The sequence below is a fragment of the Jaculus jaculus genome, chromosome 6 (assembly GCF_020740685.1).
Source record: "Jaculus jaculus isolate mJacJac1 chromosome 6, mJacJac1.mat.Y.cur, whole genome shotgun sequence".
Taxonomy (NCBI): Eukaryota; Metazoa; Chordata; class Mammalia; order Rodentia; family Dipodidae; genus Jaculus; species Jaculus jaculus.
In genome coordinates, this window is record NC_059107.1 from 39139310 (window position 1) to 39155652 (window position 16343).

Consider the following 16343-nt stretch of genomic DNA (forward strand, 5'->3'; position numbering starts at 1 on the left):
GAGTATTAGGAACTTCCCAGGGGTCACAGTACACAGCCCTGCACCCCACTCAGCTTTTCTTCTGCTCACCCAGACCCTGGGGAGCAGGGGAGAAGGTACTGGGAACATTTATCACCCCTGACTGCTCACCAGTAGGCTTCTGTCCATTCACACTTCTGCACAGGGGCCTTTGCTTCACACTCCACACCCAACCTGCCCACTCCCATGTCTTGGTTTCACACCGACCATGTTTGCCTCTGCTGACCAGCGGCTCAGCGGGAGGCCTGCTGGGAAGGTGTTTCAACACATGCCTTTTCTGGGCATGGTGACTTCCCCATATGTCCTCACCATGGATGACAGCCCAATAGCCCTTCTGACAGGGACTCCACAGTCAGAGACCATGGAGCTAATCCAATGCTTGAATCCCACCCAAATCCAGCCCAGGATCCAGAAACTACTGCTCATTCTCTGCAAAGAGGCCAAGCAGCTCTCAGTACTGCTGGGTGGTAAACCGAGATAGCATATGGAGAGTGCCTGGCTATAGTAAATGTTAGTTCTATCTTCATGGCTGCTGCCAAGGCCACTCTGCATCCCTTCAAGGGCTGGGGATGGAACCCATGGCCTTGCACCTGCCAGGCAAAACTATACCACTGGGCTACATACAGGGCTGTCTTTCACCTGCATGCTGGCTCAGCCTCCCCATCCCAGCACTGAGCTGTGAGCTCCTGACTCTGAATCCCCCATGTCAGCTCCTGACTCTGACTCCCCCATGAGTGATCCTAATTCTGAATCCCCCATGTGAGCTCCTGACTCTAAATCTCCCATGAGTGACCCTGACTATGAATTCCCCATTTGTGTTCCTGACTCTGAATCCCCCATGAGTGCTCCTGACTTTTGAATCCAACCATGAGTAATCCTGACTCTGAATCCCCCTTGAGAGAGCCTCACTATGAATCCCCCATGAGTGATTCTGACTCTGAAACCCCCATGAGTGCTCCTGACTCTGATCCCCATGTGTGCTCCTGACTCTGAATCCCCCCATAAGTGATCCTGACTCTGAATCCCCCATGAGTGCTCCTGACTCTGAATCCCCATGAGTGCTCCTCACTATGCATCCCCCATGAGTGCTCCTGACTCTGAATCCCCCATGTGTGCTCCTGACTCTGAATCCCCCATGAGTGCTCCGACTCTGAATCCCCCATGTGAACTCCTGACTCTGAATCCCCCATGAGCGCTCCTGACTCTGAATCCCCCATGTGAACTCCTGACTCTGAATCTCCCATAAGTAATCCTGACTCTGAATCCCCCATGAGTGATCCTGACTCTGAATCCCCCATGAGGGTTCCTGACTCTGAATCCCCCATGAGTGATCCTGACTCTGAATCCCCCATGTGAGGTCCTGACTCTGAATCCCCCATGTGAGCTCCTGACTCTGAATCCCCCATGAGTGATCCTGACTCTGAATCCCCCATGTGTGCTCCTGACTCTGAATCCCCCATGAGTGATCCTGACTCTGAGTCCCCCATGTGTGCTCCTGACTCTGAATCCCCCATGAGTGATCCTGACTCTGAATCCCCCATGTGTGCTCCTGACTCTGAATCCCCCATGTGAGCTCCTGACTCTGAATCCCCCATGTATGCTCCTGACTCTGAATCCCCCATGAGTGCTCCTGACACTGAGCACTGCACCCCCCCCCTCACACACACCCAATGTGTGATCCTGAATTGACTCCAGTGACTCCTGCCAATGGGCTCTCACTCCCCAGGCCCAATCCTCCACTGCTATCAAAATCCAGCCAATTGCTATCCCCAGGAATACCCTGCAGAGAACTGTAATGGTTCTTCCTCTGGTCTGAGCTCACCTCTTCCTCAGCCTTGATTGCCCTGTGTAGAAATTTCCTCTTTTCTTCTCCTACCTCCCCCAGGGCAAAGCAAACATCCTCAAAACAGAAATGTATGTGTATTGCTCACTTAAACCAGTGTCCTGAAGCTGGCCTGTCACAGGGGAGGTAACCACTGGATGAAAGCATATAGCTAAGGTTTTTCTAAACACTCCACACATGCCAGGTATAGAGCCAGAAAGGCCCAAAGGTGAATATGGAAAAGACCAAATCCATAAGCTCAGGCCCTGGATCCGCCTACTCCTGAAGCCATTATTTGTACACCTTTCAGTTCTATGAACCACTGAGGTCCCTCTTCTGTTTGCCCCTATTTTGTTTTGGCCTTCTCTCACTTGCAACTAAAAAAGGTCCCCTTGACTAACTGAGGTCCTAAGAGGTAAAATCATAAGGTCAACATACCAAGAAAATAGCAAAGTGGACACTCATGCCACCAAGTACAGGCTTTTAACCAGCAGCAAATTCCAGACCACCAATCCTGCCTCAATGCCCCTACCCTCGGGGCACAGCCTGGACTCTCTTTCTGCCTTGCTCCATTTCTGCCACCTCTGTCCTGGAAGCTTGAAGTCACGCTGGCCTGGATGTGGTGCACTGGTTTGTTCATACCATGAACCTCCCTACTGACCCTCAGCTTTCTGATGGCCGAGAGGTATGATGTAGAATGAAAACTGCCCAAACCTCCCCTCTGCCTTGCCATCTGTCTCTTGCCCGGTGCCACTTGCCTCCTCAAACCCACTGTCCTGCTGCCTGTATGGGCATTTGTTGCGTCTTTTGAGTCCCCTATACCAGAAGAACAAGGGGGATGGCCACGTTACCACCTTCAAATTCCCACAGGCAAGATGCTGCTTGGCATGTAGTAAGTGGCCAATAGCTGCTTGTCAAGTGATTGAGAACTAAAATGACGAAGTACGCGGACACACAGGATCACTGAGTGCTGAAGAGCTTCCAATCCCACCTGGCCAACTCACAGGGGAGGTCCCTGTGGGCACCCTCTTTTGGATCATACTGACCTGGGGCTTGAACACAAGGTCTTACATTTACCTGGCCAGGCCACTTCTGTGCCCTGGAGCCCTGAAATTCGGTGGCTGCAGGCGGCTGACCACGGGAGTTCAGCAATCAGTCAGAAGAGGAGGGCTTTTGCTGGCCAAGCTCAGAGAGTGGCCAGGAAGTGCTCACTCTCACAGCTGAGCCTTCCCTACCCTGGCTTGGATCTAAGGGTCCTACTGACAGGAGCACAGGCCTTGGAAAAACATACCTAATGATAGAGAAGTAATAGAACATTGTCTTCTGCCCTCACATCCCATACAGAAGGCTGCACAGTACTTGGAGAGGCCCAGAGTCCCTCCGTATTTAAACTCCAGTTACCTCAAACCCACTAGCCGTGTGACTCTGCCGTGTCCCCGTATCTCGGAGCTGGGTTTTTAGGAAGCAATGCTGACAGCCCTCCCTTCCCAGGGTGTCATAACACTTGGTTGGACTGCCGGGTAGACAGTCTCCCTTGGGAGAGCCCAGGTGCCCGGTCACCATTGGGGATTTCCCAAGGTACATTTCTCAGGGACTGTCCCCCAGACTGTCTCCGCCTGAGGTTCCCCCAAGAGGTTTCAGAAAGCAATGAAAGAAGCTGAATTGTTAGTTGCCAGGTGGTTTTTAGCTGGGGGGAAGAGGGGCAGCTGCACTGGGCCAGGGCCAAGTGGAGAAATGGCTAGGGGTGTGGCAAGGGTCTTCCCAACGCCAATTTTCCCCAATGGTCAGAAACCCCAGTCCAGAGCCTGGACAGGCCTTCCTCTGCCCCTGAGCCTTCAAACTTTGTGTTCTGAGGGCCCAAGGGAGGGTAGTAGTGGAGGACAGAAGGTACCCCAACCATGCACCCGGAGTCTGAGGCCACTGCATCCTAGTGACTCAGTTTGTCCAGTTATGAAGTATGGGTCAAGGCCCAGACAGAACTGACCTACAGTCTGGGTGGGCTGATGGGTCTCCTGCAAGCCCAGGCCCAGGTTTGCCCAGCTGACCTGATGGCCAAGGCTGCTGCTGAAGAGTTTTCCCTTGGGGCTAAGCCTCCCCTTCAGGCAGCCGAGGAGAAGCGCCTAGGGTCCCAGGGCACAGCTCAGCTGGCACCAAAGAGGCAGAGAGGCAGCTCCACGGAAGAGGAACCCTGCAGGCTGCCCCTCACGGGTCCCGCCCCAGGCAGGTGGTACTCACGGTGTTACAGGGGAGGGCTGGAGGTCTCCCTGGAGTCAGTGCCTGGCCTTTCTCCTTGGCCCCTGGGGACGGACCACAGGCCCTCCCCACCGCGGGCCCTCCCCACCACAGCCCTGACGTCTGACTTCCTCCCAGCTCAGCTGGCATCCAGGAAGCCCCGCCCCAGGGCGAGGGGGCCAGCACCCTGTGCCTGTGGGACACTGCCCAGGGAGCTCCTTCAAGGACTGGCCAGTTCAAGTGGCTTCATTGGACAGCCAAAGCCAATAAATAATACAGCTGCTGCCTGGCCAGCCTCCTGTGGCTGATCCCATTTCGTGGCCACTCCAGTTTCGGCCAGGCTGCTTTGTTCAGAGTGCCAAGCCCCGGCTGGGTCTCTGGACACATGGGCGCTATGGTCCCCCTGTGGGCCAGCCTGAGTCTTTCAAAGAGGTGTCCTAGTTACTTTGAAAGCTTAGGCCCAAATGGGGCACAGGGGTGGCACGGATGGAGCGGGGTGGCCAAGCAGGTCCTCTGAGGCCTCCACGTACTCAGTGGCCCTCTCCACACAGGGCTCCCGCTAGAGGGCCCTCTCCATCGGCCCCTGCCCATTTGTGCTGCCTCCTGGCAGCCACCTTCCAGGCCTGGTGTGGTGAGAGCCTTTCCCTCACCCCCTTGGAGAGTGACCTTGTTCCTATCTGAATCCCCCTTGCTGCTGGCCACCGGCCCCCAGGCTGTCTCCTCTGGGTGTCAACCACCTAGACTGTGGTTCTCCCCCTCCACCCACACACACTAACCCTGAGGTCTCATGTCCTCACAGAAACAGTGGTTACTAGGAAACAGTCTTAATCCCCTTGAAAACTCTGGCCTGTCCTCCCACCCCGGAAGTGGGGCATGTCCTCACCAGAGCTTGGCCATGCCCACTTCCTTCCCCACCGCTGCCCAACCTCCCAGCCTCCATCTCCATCTGCATACACACCAGGTAGTTCTTGCCTTGGGGCCTGTACACTTGCTGTGACCTCTGCCCAGAATGTTCTCATCCAGGTCTCCACAAGTTCATTCTTTCCATCAACACAAGGCCACCTTCTCAGACCACTGTATTTGGATACAATTTATTTAAGGCTGAGCATGGTGGTGGACACCTATTTTTTGTGTATTTTGTTTTTCTTCTTTTAAAATATTTTATTTATTTATTTATCTATTTGTTTACTTATGAGAGAGAAAGAGAGAGAGAGAGAGAGAGAGAGAGAGAGAGAGAGGGAACGCACCAGGGCCTCCAGCCACTGCAAAAGAACTCCAGATGCATGTGCCCCCTTGTGCATCTGGCTTACATGGGTCCTAGAGAATTGAACCAGAGTCCTTTGGCTTTGCAGGCAAATGCCTTAACTGCTAAGCCATCTCTCAAGCCCTGTTTGTTTTGTTTTTCGAGATAGGGTCTTATTCTCCTCCAGGCTGACCTGGAATTCCACTATGTAGTCTCAGGCTGGTCTCAAATATATGGCAATTCTCCTACCTCTCCCTCTCAGGTGCTAGGATTAAAGGTGCACACTATCACACCCAGCTTGTAGTTGGATACAACTTGTGTGCTAATTACAGTGAACCTGTGGGTGCCCGTGTGTACCCATCACCACATGAGTTGGTTCTCACTTTAAAATTAACCCAGGGGCTGGAGAGATGGCTTAGCACTTAAGGCTGTTGCCTACGAAGCGTAAGGACCCATGTTTGACTCTCCAGATCCCATATAAGCCAGATGCAGAAAAGGTGAGGCAAGCATAAGGTTGTACATGCCCACTAGGTGGCGCAAGTGTCTGGCGTTCAATTGTAGTGGCTGAGGCCCTGGTGTGCCATTTCTCTCTGTCTCCCTAAATAAAATAAATAAAATAAAATAAAATAAAATGAGGCCATTATCTGTCGCTACTCCACTGCCTGGGCAGCCCCTACTCTGCTTTCTGTCTTTGTAGCCTTTTCCGTCCTGTATAGTTCTAGGAATGGTCTCATTCACAATGTGGCCTTTATGATTGGCTCCCTTCCTTTGGCACAAATTTCAGGGTCACCCAGCTTAGGTGGGGACTTACATCCTTTGTGACTGATGGTACTGCACTATAACACTCATCTTCTGACAGAAGTTCCTGAGAGGTCTTTCTGACCAACCCGCCATCACTCACCCCTCCCACAGTTAGCTTCTAGGCAGTGGCCTTTATCTGAAGATGCTTTCACCCGTCTGTTTTGTGTGTGTGTGTGTGTGTGTGTGTGTGTGTGTGTGTCTGTCTGTCTCCCCTGCTTACACATCTGCTACTTGAGGCCTGGACCCTCTACTTTACTCACTGTTACAGCCCAGGCCCTGGCATGTACTGGGCCAGCACACAGCACGTACTGAGCCAATGCTCTATACCTGACACAAGGAAGGCTCTGGACCATGTGCGAAGTTTCTCAGGTTCCCCCATCAGCAAGAGAATAATTTCCACCCGTGTGACTCAACCAAGAAGTGCCTCCCTGATGGCTGCATGTGGAAACAAAGAAGGCAGAGCCTTGGTGCCCTGGTGGCTCCCCTGCATGGGGACAGTGGCCCTTATAAGGCAGCAGCTGCTGCCAGTGAGAACCTCTTCTGAGCACAACCATCATGGTTGATCCAGACGAGATAGCCGCCATGCACTGAGACTCCACGGGCCTGGTAAGGGGGTTCTGGAGCCCTGCAATCCCAGCACTGGGAAGCTGGGGCAAGAGGATCTTAGTTCCAATGGGGTGGGGGGGAGGTCAGGAGAGCAGACAGAGGGGGAGACCTGTAGGGCTGAGGCAGCCATGGGAGAATTCCTGTGGGCTTGGACAATGCCCAGAGAAAGTGAGGGAAGAGGTGTCTCTGCTCTGCCTCCAATCTCTTGCCTAATGCTATACTCTCTGAGTTCTGCCTAACGGGACAGGACTTCCTAGGGCTGAGACGGATGGGGAGGGGACTGAGGAATCCTAGCTACTGCGGGCTCCGTCAGGATGGGGCAGCAGATGGGTTGGGGACCAAGAGTGCAGGGCTAGCAGGCGTCATGGTAAGGGAGGAGGCAACTGCAAGTGGAAGAGACATCTCCAATGTCAGAGGTGCCCGGGCAGGCACAGCCCAGGCTGGGAGGAGCAGCGTCCACTGGCCTCCCGTGGGGGGTACCAGATGGCTGATGAGCAAGGAAGTTCCTGAGAAGCTCTGGGGGCTTGGCCGCCAGCTGCTCCCAGCTCTCTGGTCCAGAAGCAGCTGCAGCAGGAGAGGGCAGGGCTTTTGAGGCCTGGGGTGGGTCTTATCAATTGAGCGCCACCCTGACCAGCACCCAAGCCTATATGCCTCAGGGGTTGTCCAGCTGAGGAGACTCAGATGCCCCTTGAGCTATGAAGGCATAAAACTATCTTCCTTTCCCCAAATAACACTGAGATGCAAAAATAATTCTTGGGCCTGACAAGAGACAGGATGAGGTCTGTGAGGAACAACAGGCCACCTGGCAGGAAGGGGAGGGGAGGAGTGGGAGCTTGCTGAGAGCCACATACAGCCGAGAGCACTACCGTGTCATCCCCCCCCCCCCCCAGTCTCAGCTAATGGTTGAGGAAACTGAGGTTTAGTCACAGTCATGAGGACAATAAACACCTACAGGCCCGGCTGCTCCTTAGTGGGCAGGCTCATGGGATAGGCTCACAGGCATCCATCCTGTTGGGCAGTCTTCAGAATGTATTTTACTTGCAGTAAAAAGGGCAGAGTCAGGTTGCCATGTGGCCTTCTCTCCCTCTCTGCCCTCTTGCCTTGCCTACACTGAGACAGAGGAAGGAAAGAACTGTGGTGGAAAGAAGAGCCCAGTCTTTCCCATGTGCCCCACCTATGCCACCCGAGTTCACTGCTAATCTTGCCCTGAAGCCCACCCCCTTGGAGAGGTTCACCTCTTTTTCCCAGGTGAAGACAATAGGTTCATGAGGTCCAGCAACACACCAAGGGTGCACCTCACGTGCCTGAGCTCTGCACCCGTCACGGCTGGCACTCCTGCTGGCAGGCCCAGAGGCTAGCAGGAGCCGGCATGGCCCTTGTGGAGACCCCACCCCATGCTCCTAAACCCCTGCTCCTGGCCTGGAGCCTCAGATCCCCTTGGCAGAGGGCCAGGGCTCATTGGGCGGCAGCAGCAGTGGCAGCTCTGCGCACACCTCGCTCTTTTCCAGATGTGAGTGGGACGCAGCCAGAGGTGATGGGCTCATGCAGAGGGAAATCTAAAGACGCAAGTGGAAAACTATGTGCAACCCTCCAATTTGTCCCGGGGTAGACGCCAACTCCGCCCCACTGCAGATCTGCTTATTCAGGTCTCCTTAGCAGGGCAGTCAGGGGGTTGGGATCCCCCTATAGCCAGCTCTGGGTGGATGGCTGCCTATCTGGCTGGAGGGGGTGACCTTGACTTTTTTTGGGGGGCAGCAATGTGGGGTAAGAGTCTAGTACATGTCTCCTGGAGATCCCCAGGCTCATCCTCCCCAGCTAAGCCCAGGAGCAAAGAGTGGGACTGAAGGCAAACCCAGTGTGATTCATGGTGCGTCGCCCACCCCAAGCTTCACTGAGGGTGAAGTGGCCATTGGCCAGCACTGGTGACTCCCCTGTGGCTATAGCCTGCATTCTTCCAGTCTAGCTACCAGTGGCCACAATCATTCAGTGTGTACTTCCCAAGCCCTGCAGAGAGCTGTGTAATTTTCCCCATTTTGTGGATGAGGAAGGCAAGGCAGACAGAGACCACCTGGGAAGACAGCCACTCAGGAGGGAAGGGGTTTTTCCCTGGGGACCTGGGACCTCCTTGTACTGGCTCACTATACCCTGTGAATAGCCCCGAAGGTTCCCCAGCAATCCCTAGAAGTCTCAGGCGAGAATGGTTAGCAGAAGGACCCTGCTGCAGTTGAGGGGAAGAGTGTATTAGCCACTGGCCGGAGGCCCCAGCCCCAGCCTGGCCTGGCCCAACCCCACCGAGGAGGTCCATCATGGTCTGAGACAGAGCATGGTGCCCAGTGAATCACTCCAAGGCTGAACTCTGTCTGTCACTCCTACAGCCAGCTGGCACCCCCGTTCCAACAGAATGTTTCAGCCCTTACTGTCTGCTCGGCTCCTCATCCTGTCCAAGCCCAAGGCTCCCCCATCCCAGGACCTGGCCACACTTGTCTCTCAGAAAAGTGACTGTGGCCACTGCACTATTATGCTTCCTAGTAAAGTGGGGGTGAACTGTGTGGCTGCATTCCCCCTTCCCCCGAGGCTTCTGGAAAGCTCAGCAGATGTTACCTCACCAGACAGACCTTAGGCCACTGCCTGTCTCTGCTTTGTACTTACCATCATCACATCATCGCCTCACCCTGGGTCATAATGTCCTAGTCTGCAGCCAAAAGCTCTGCCACTGAGCTATATGCCCTATGATGCCCTACTCTGAACTACGCTCGTTCCCAGCTCTAGATGGCCCATTATTTCACTGTAGGATTTCCTGTAAATGACCACAAATAGTCTGTGGAGGAAGCAAGAAAAGAGGGAAAAAAGAAGAAAAGGGAAGAAGAGAGAAGGAAAAGTGGAAGGAAGGAAGGAAGGAAGGGAGGGAGGGAGGGAGAAGAAAAGGGAGAAGGGACAGGAACGTTTATCTAGTTTATAATTTAGGCTGTGAGAGTGGACAGAAAGGAGAACCCTTCAATTCTTATCTTTTGTAAACAACTTCCCCTTTAAGTAAAATGCATGCCCTTACGAGGTATCCACAACATAGGACACGTTCCAAATGGGTGGCTGCCAGCTAGGTCCTCCTATGTGCAAATAATGGACCCTGCAGTACACCTCCATAGGGAAGGTGTCCCAGTCTTGCTCAAGACCCCGGGGCTTCCTGCTCTGGGTCCAGTCCAGTCCTTTGGACTGCTCCTTAGTCTGGAGCCAAGCTCAGGCAGTCCTCTTGCCCAGTGAGCCCGGTCCCCAGGTGAGAGCCTTGCTCCACCTTCCTCCCATCCAGGAGCACCTTCCAGGCACCCCTTGGAGGCCTCTGAGAAGGCAGGGTAACAGAATCGCAGCTGGAACACTTCTATCTGACACTTGCTGGATGCTGGGGACAGGCCAGGCCTTGACTCTATCTATATACATTATTCTCTCATTTCATCCTCACACCAAACCTCTGTGGACAGGACAGTTGGGCCAGAGAGGCAAAGCCACTGCACATGTCTGAGAATGCTGAAGCTAGCGTTATGCCTGGTGCCTGACTCAGGGCTGAGCTCTTTGGCCATGGGGTGACTGATGTGGATGTTACATGAAATGGTCACACAGCTATGCACTGAAGGCGTGTCAGTCCCATGTCACCCAAGCCTAACAGGCCCTGGGAAGATAGGGGCGGGGTCAAAATTCTCATAACTGAGCCAAACCCAGTGCCTGTGTGTTATGTAACAAATGCCGCCTATACCCTGAACCTCTAGGGGCCTTCCTTCCCTGGTGGGCAACAGCAGCGCACACACTGTTGGTCCATGCTGCTCCTGGCCGGCAGATTCCAAGTTTCTCCATGGGTGCCAGGGGCAGCCTTTCCTGCCCTCCATCCCTGCTCCCTGGGGGACCTGGCAGTCCCTCACCTGGCCAGCCCTTCCAAGATAGAGGGCACCGCCACCTCCACGCCCCCTCCCTGGTACCTGAGGGTCCTCACGGAGATGCAGTACTTCCACATAAGGCCCCACACGGCACTGCCATCACCCTTCATGCCTGGCTTGGTGGGGAGTAGGCAGCCAAGGGGTCTGGCCGCTGCCCTGGACCCTGGGCCTCCTCCTGGCCAGGGACTGGCTGTAGTCTCAAGCTCTCAGGTCACTTCCTTCTTCATGATGCAAGGGGAAAAAAAGGCCCAAAGCTAGGGGAAGCCCTGGCTCCCACGGGGCCACGGCGGGTCCTTAGCAGTGCTGTCCCAGAACAGGCTTCTGCCGCTGCCCTGTCCTGTTGCTCCAGATCCTCTCGACACTAAGCGTCCCTCACACTCTAGACCCCGTGGCTGCTGCTTGCCAAGAGACAGGGGTGGCAGAGGGCCAGAGGAGTAGTGAGTCACTGGGGTGGGACAGAGAGGGGCGTCCACCCAGCCAGGGAGAGAGCGGGAGTGCAGGAGCCTCGGAGCCGCCCGCCCAGTGCGTCCAGAGGCTGGGGTGGGACTGGAGAGGCAGCACCGAGGGAGGGAGGCTGTGGAGTCGAGGGCGGGCTCACATCCTCCGCTAGTCCCCAGAGGCCTAAACCCAACACCGCCCCACGGCCACAGCCCAGCCCATAGGGCTGAGAGGGGTCTACTTTGCTGCTGGCTCCAGAAAAAAAAAAAAAAAAAAAAAGCCTGGGGTCGACTGGGGGCAGGAAATGAAGGCAGAAGCAGGCTATGCCTTAGGACAGCAGCTGGTTTCTCCATAGGCCCCATCAGGACCACGACACAGCTCCCCAGCACCGGCCAGGCCAAACTGTGCTGCGTGCTGCTAAGCTGTGGTCAGCCCTCTCCGGCCTCAGCGTCCCGCTGCAGGAGCCCCGGGCAAGGGAATAAACTCCCCATAGATCGTGAACACGTGGTCCTGCTACACCCCGTGGCCCACAAAGTGGATCTCAGCTATTGTCTTAACCATGTAAGGAAACTGAGGTACAAAGGGAAAGTCACTCACTCCAGGTCGCAGACCTAGGAAGGAGGGCTGCTAGAGAGATGGGGTGAGGGCCATTCTCTTTTGGGTAGCAGGGGCAGGACTCTGGGCGTTTCCACACTGGGGCCCCAGCTGGAGCCCACCCACTCAACAGCTGCTGCGAGGCTCAGCCCAGGGTTGGCAGCTGGGGCTTCCCAGGCAGGGCCCCCTGGGGACAGTGACTCACAGGCCAAGGCCACTACCTCAGAGAATGACTTCTCTTCATCCACAACCCCCAGGAAGTCTCCCAAAGGGCAGAGACCTAGAGGACCACTTAGTGGACCCAGAGCCTAGAACCTTGCTAAACCCTGGCCACCTCAAAACAAAAACAAAAACAAAAAATCAAAACAACAACAAAAAACCTGCCTGGCACCAGGGTTGCAGGTCACCTGAGGAGATCTATATTCAGAAGTAGCACCACCTGCCCACAGACACTCCACCTCAGGACACTGTCCCTGTCCTCAGGACCCTGCTTCGGCCTATTCACATGGGAATTCTGCCACAGATTCTCAGAGCAGAGAACTTCAGCTGCAGCCATCCATTCCCAAGCCAAGAAGGATCCTTGTGTCTGAAATTAAGGTAGCTCTTGACAAAGGCTCTGCCTCCTGGGGGTGCCTCCTCCTCACCAAAGGAGGCTTCTCAAGCCCCACAGATCCCATCTGCCTCAGGAACTCATGGGAGCCAGGCTCAGCCTACTTTGGACAGCACCAGTGATGGCAGGCTCATTCCCTTCAAGGCTGTCCACTCTGTCATGGAGGGGGGCGGGGGGGGGGGGACTGACATGAGGGAACTCCCCAGCTCTTCTCAGACTAGGTTTGCTGTAATGTCTTCTGAGTAAGGGGAGTTTTCTCAACATCTTTTGAGGTACAGACAACTTCTGCTTACATTTTTTTCTGCTATCTAGAACTCAGCAATATGGGCTCTCATTCACACGAGCAGCTCATCCTCCCCCTTCCTTCCACTCATCCCCTTTCAGCTTTCTCTGCTTCCTTCTATTTCTTCTTTCCACTCCTTTCATCTTTCTTTTTCTTTTTTCTTTCCTTCCATCCACTCATGTGTCCATCCATTCCCTCCATCCTTCATCCCACCCAGGCACCCATGCACCCAGCAGCTCCCTCCCTCCCTCCCCTCAGGCCTGAGCTGGCCCCTGGTCCCGCACAAGTTGTCTTCCTTGCTGAGCCTCCTCTCCTCTGGCTCCCAGGCTTCCGTCCATGGCCGGGGATCTGCAGGGGTCCCGACAGGTTCAAGGCCCTGCATTACCCAGGATGAGTGCCAGGCTTTGCTTTCCTCTATCTCCTGAGCTCCACAGCTCGGGGACAGATATTCTGGTCCTAGACTTAGCACCAGGGCCACTTGTGTCATTAGCCGGGAAGAGTACTTTTCACATGTCCCTTATACATCTGCTGTGTAGTAGACACAAGCCAAGGCAGGCATTTGATGGGGAGGGCAGGAGTCTCTGTCAGGTATTAGAGGCCCAAGGCCCTGTGGGTGTCAGTCACTAAAACTCCTGGAGGGCCTGGGCCCCACTGCATTCCTCCTTGGACTCTGCCCGTCTCCTTCCCATGAGTATCATGTCTGTCTTCTTTACAGGGTAGGGTAGCTGTGGCTTCCCGGACCGTCCCCTTCCTCCTTCTCCAGTGGTGAGGACGGAACCCGGCCTTATACATACTAGGCAAGTACCCTACCACTGAGCTCCGTCCCAGTTCCACAGCTGCCAACATAGTCCACATGTACCATCCCACTGTGCCAGTGAGCTGAGACAGGCCGAGGCTGTCACAGCAGAGTGCCCAATAGCCTGGCTTGGGGTGTGCGCAGTTCTCTGCGATCTCTACACCTATTCCAGTTGCGTCCTCCCTGACCTCTCACCAGCCGAGTGGTGGGTCAGGCTCCTCCTCTTTCACTTGTGCGGTGCTAAGGGTAGAATGCCAGGCTTCATGCACGCTGGGCAATGCTCTGCCACCAAGCTGCACTCCAGCCTGGGCTCCCATGAGGAAACCAGGGCCCACATGCTTCCAGGATTTCTGAAGGCGGACACAGTTTCCCCACCCCACAGTGGCTTCTCCTTGGGCTCAGGGCAGACTCCCCATTCTTCATGGACTTGCCCACCTGAGCTGTCCCATCTCCCGGAACCCCAGCTTGCCATTCTCAGAGGTGGAAAGAAGGATGCCATTGTCCTGGCCACAGGGAGGAGCAGCAAGCAGATCATAACTAGTGGGGTTGAGGAGTGCCCTTCTTGATGTCATGGTCCTGGGACAGCACCAATAGAACGAATTCCTGGTGAGTATGGCTGGCTGTCATTGAAGGGCCCTGTGCTATGGGAGTGTGAACCCACAGGGCTCAGTGAAAACTGCTCCCTCTTGCCCTGGAAGGACACAGGCAGACAAGCACAGGCGGGGAAGGGAGGGAGGCCTGCTTGAAAACTGTGGCGAGCTAGCTAACCCCCACCCTCAACCCTGACTCATATGGCCCCCAGAGGATGAAATCACTACCACCCAAGCATAGAAAAGGCCATATTTATTCCCTGAGAGAGGTCAGTGGGCCTGAGGGCAGCCTTGGGCTTGAGGATATACACACTGAGGAGGGGAACAGAGGCCACCACAGGGGGATCACGGGTGAGTGCCCTGTTCAGGGGGTGAGGCCTGCGGCAAGGCTGGTCTGCAGGACTGGACAAGGGCTTGGATGTGTTGGAAGTCGGAAAGGCAGACCTTTCCTAAGAGCGAGCCACAGGCAACTCCTGCATCCCTGGGGTTGCTTGTTTTTCAAGATGTAGCTGTCACCTACCCCAGGAAGCTAACTAAGATTGTTCCAGCTTTAGGGGGTACATAGGCCCTCTTCTTGTCCCTGTGGGACTGAAATACCAGACTTGGAGGGAGGTGAGGGTGAGAGTTGTATCTCAGTTTCTCATGTCTCCAGCCTAGGATTGGGCCCAGAGCTGGAATTAATGGATGAGTAGTAGTGGAATGAATGAATGAATTCATGGCTCTTCTCTCCCCTGGTCCCTGTCTTTCATTCTGCTACTGAGGAAACTGTACTCCAGAGAGGGGACGTGACCTACCCAGGGTGGATCCGGGGTGGGGTCTGGGCCCAGGGCCCGTTCACCATCTGGGCTGTTTGCCAGCTGTCCCCAGAGGCTAGGCCGGCAGGAAGCCTGAGGACAATTGCATAGACTGAAGGAGTCTTGCTGCAGGGAGAGACAGGACCAGGGGCAACTCCAAACATGGCTGGGTGGTAGGGAGCTTTTCCAGGGCTGTCCCTCAGGAACTCACTAAGGTCCTCACCCAGCACAGCCCATTGTGGAGGTGGAGCCTGGGAAGCCCAGTCAATCACCAGCCACGGTGGAAACAACGAGCCCTCCAGTGTGTTTCTTTCTAGATCTCATGTGTATGCCACATAGGGAAATCAGACATCACCCACAACAGAAGTCTCAGCCTACCTCTTCTCTCCCAGGGTGGAGGTTCAGAGAGGTGATGTGATTTAGCCAAGCTCATGTAGCAGGGAAACACCAGATCTAGCCTCCGACAAGGGCCTGGCTCCAAGGCCTGTCTTTCCATACCACTAAGCTATACACCCATGGCATCCTCCGGGTCTCTTCTGTTGTTGTTTCTTTGTTTGTTTGAGGTAGGGTCTCAGTCTAGCCCAGGATGACCAGAATTCACTATGTAGTTTCAGGGTGGCCTCAAACTCATGGCAATCCTCCTACCTCTGCCTCTCGAGCACTGGATTAAAGGTGTGTGCCACCACGCCCGGCTTTCTTTCTTATTTATTTACTAGAGAGAGAGAGAGAGAGGTGGGGGGGGGGGACAATGGATGTGCTAAGGCCTCTAGCCATTACAAACAAACTCCAGATGCACGTACCCCCTTATGCATCTGGCTTTTATGTGGGTCCTGGAGAATTGAACCTGGGTCCTCAGGCTTTGCAAGCAAGCGCCTTAACAGTTAAGCCATCTCTCTTGCCCCTCTGGGTCTCTTTCTAATAGCTGTGTCTCCACCCACAGAACAAAGGGGGAGGGGAAACCCAAGAAGGCACTGATGTGGTACAGAGCCTTTGCAAGGTGAATTCTAACTAAAAAAGCCCCTCTCCACCAGCCCTCAGGCTCTAGTTTCCTGCTTGTGGCTGTCTTTGAAACTCCTGGGGTGAGGGTTCCTGTTCATCCCAGTGACAGGAGAAGCACCTCCTTCTTGCTGAGACTGGTCACTGCCCGATCACTGTAGTTGGTGCTCTATGCCCCAAACTCACTTCTCTGGCCAGTCCTTGGGGGGGGGGGGGCGGTTACTAAGGCCTTCTCTACACAGCAAAGAGACTTAAGGTGCAGAGAGGTCTGCATGCACGCCTGGGTTACACAAGGACTAAAGGGTAGAAATGGAATGGAGCTTTAGCCATTCTGCTTGAAACAAACTGGATAAGCGCCATGCAGCTTGATTTGCAGCTGCTCTGGAAGTCCTTCTCAGTGTCTAACCTCAAGCCTCTTGCTTCCAGCTGTGCCACTCCCTAGCTCACTCTCAGGCAAAGGAGAAAAGGCATCCTCTTCCAGTCCTGCCCTGAACGGAGAGGACCTTGGATTCAGGTGAGTGGGAACCTGCTTCTGAATTGTGTGTCTGAGTGTGCCTGTGAGTCTCCTCAGGAGGAAGAGCTGCTGTCCCCTCCTCT

The 16343-nt window shown here is 54.8% G+C and overlaps 1 protein-coding gene across 6 annotated transcripts in view; it reads right to left on the reverse strand.

Moving 5' to 3' along the window:
• Positions 1–16343, reverse strand: part of Iqsec1 (IQ motif and Sec7 domain ArfGEF 1) — a 336067-nt gene that overhangs the window by 89773 nt on the left and 229951 nt on the right. The window contains exon 1 of one of the 6 annotated variants that reach the window (XM_045153619.1): positions 10688–11119. The exons of the other annotated variants lie outside the window; for them this stretch is intronic. Within the exon in view, the coding sequence (XP_045009554.1) occupies positions 10688–10755 (68 nt within the window). The 5' untranslated portion in view covers positions 10756–11119. Of the gene's footprint in view, positions 1–10687; positions 11120–16343 lie in introns of those variants that run through there. 6 annotated transcript variants of the gene reach the window in all.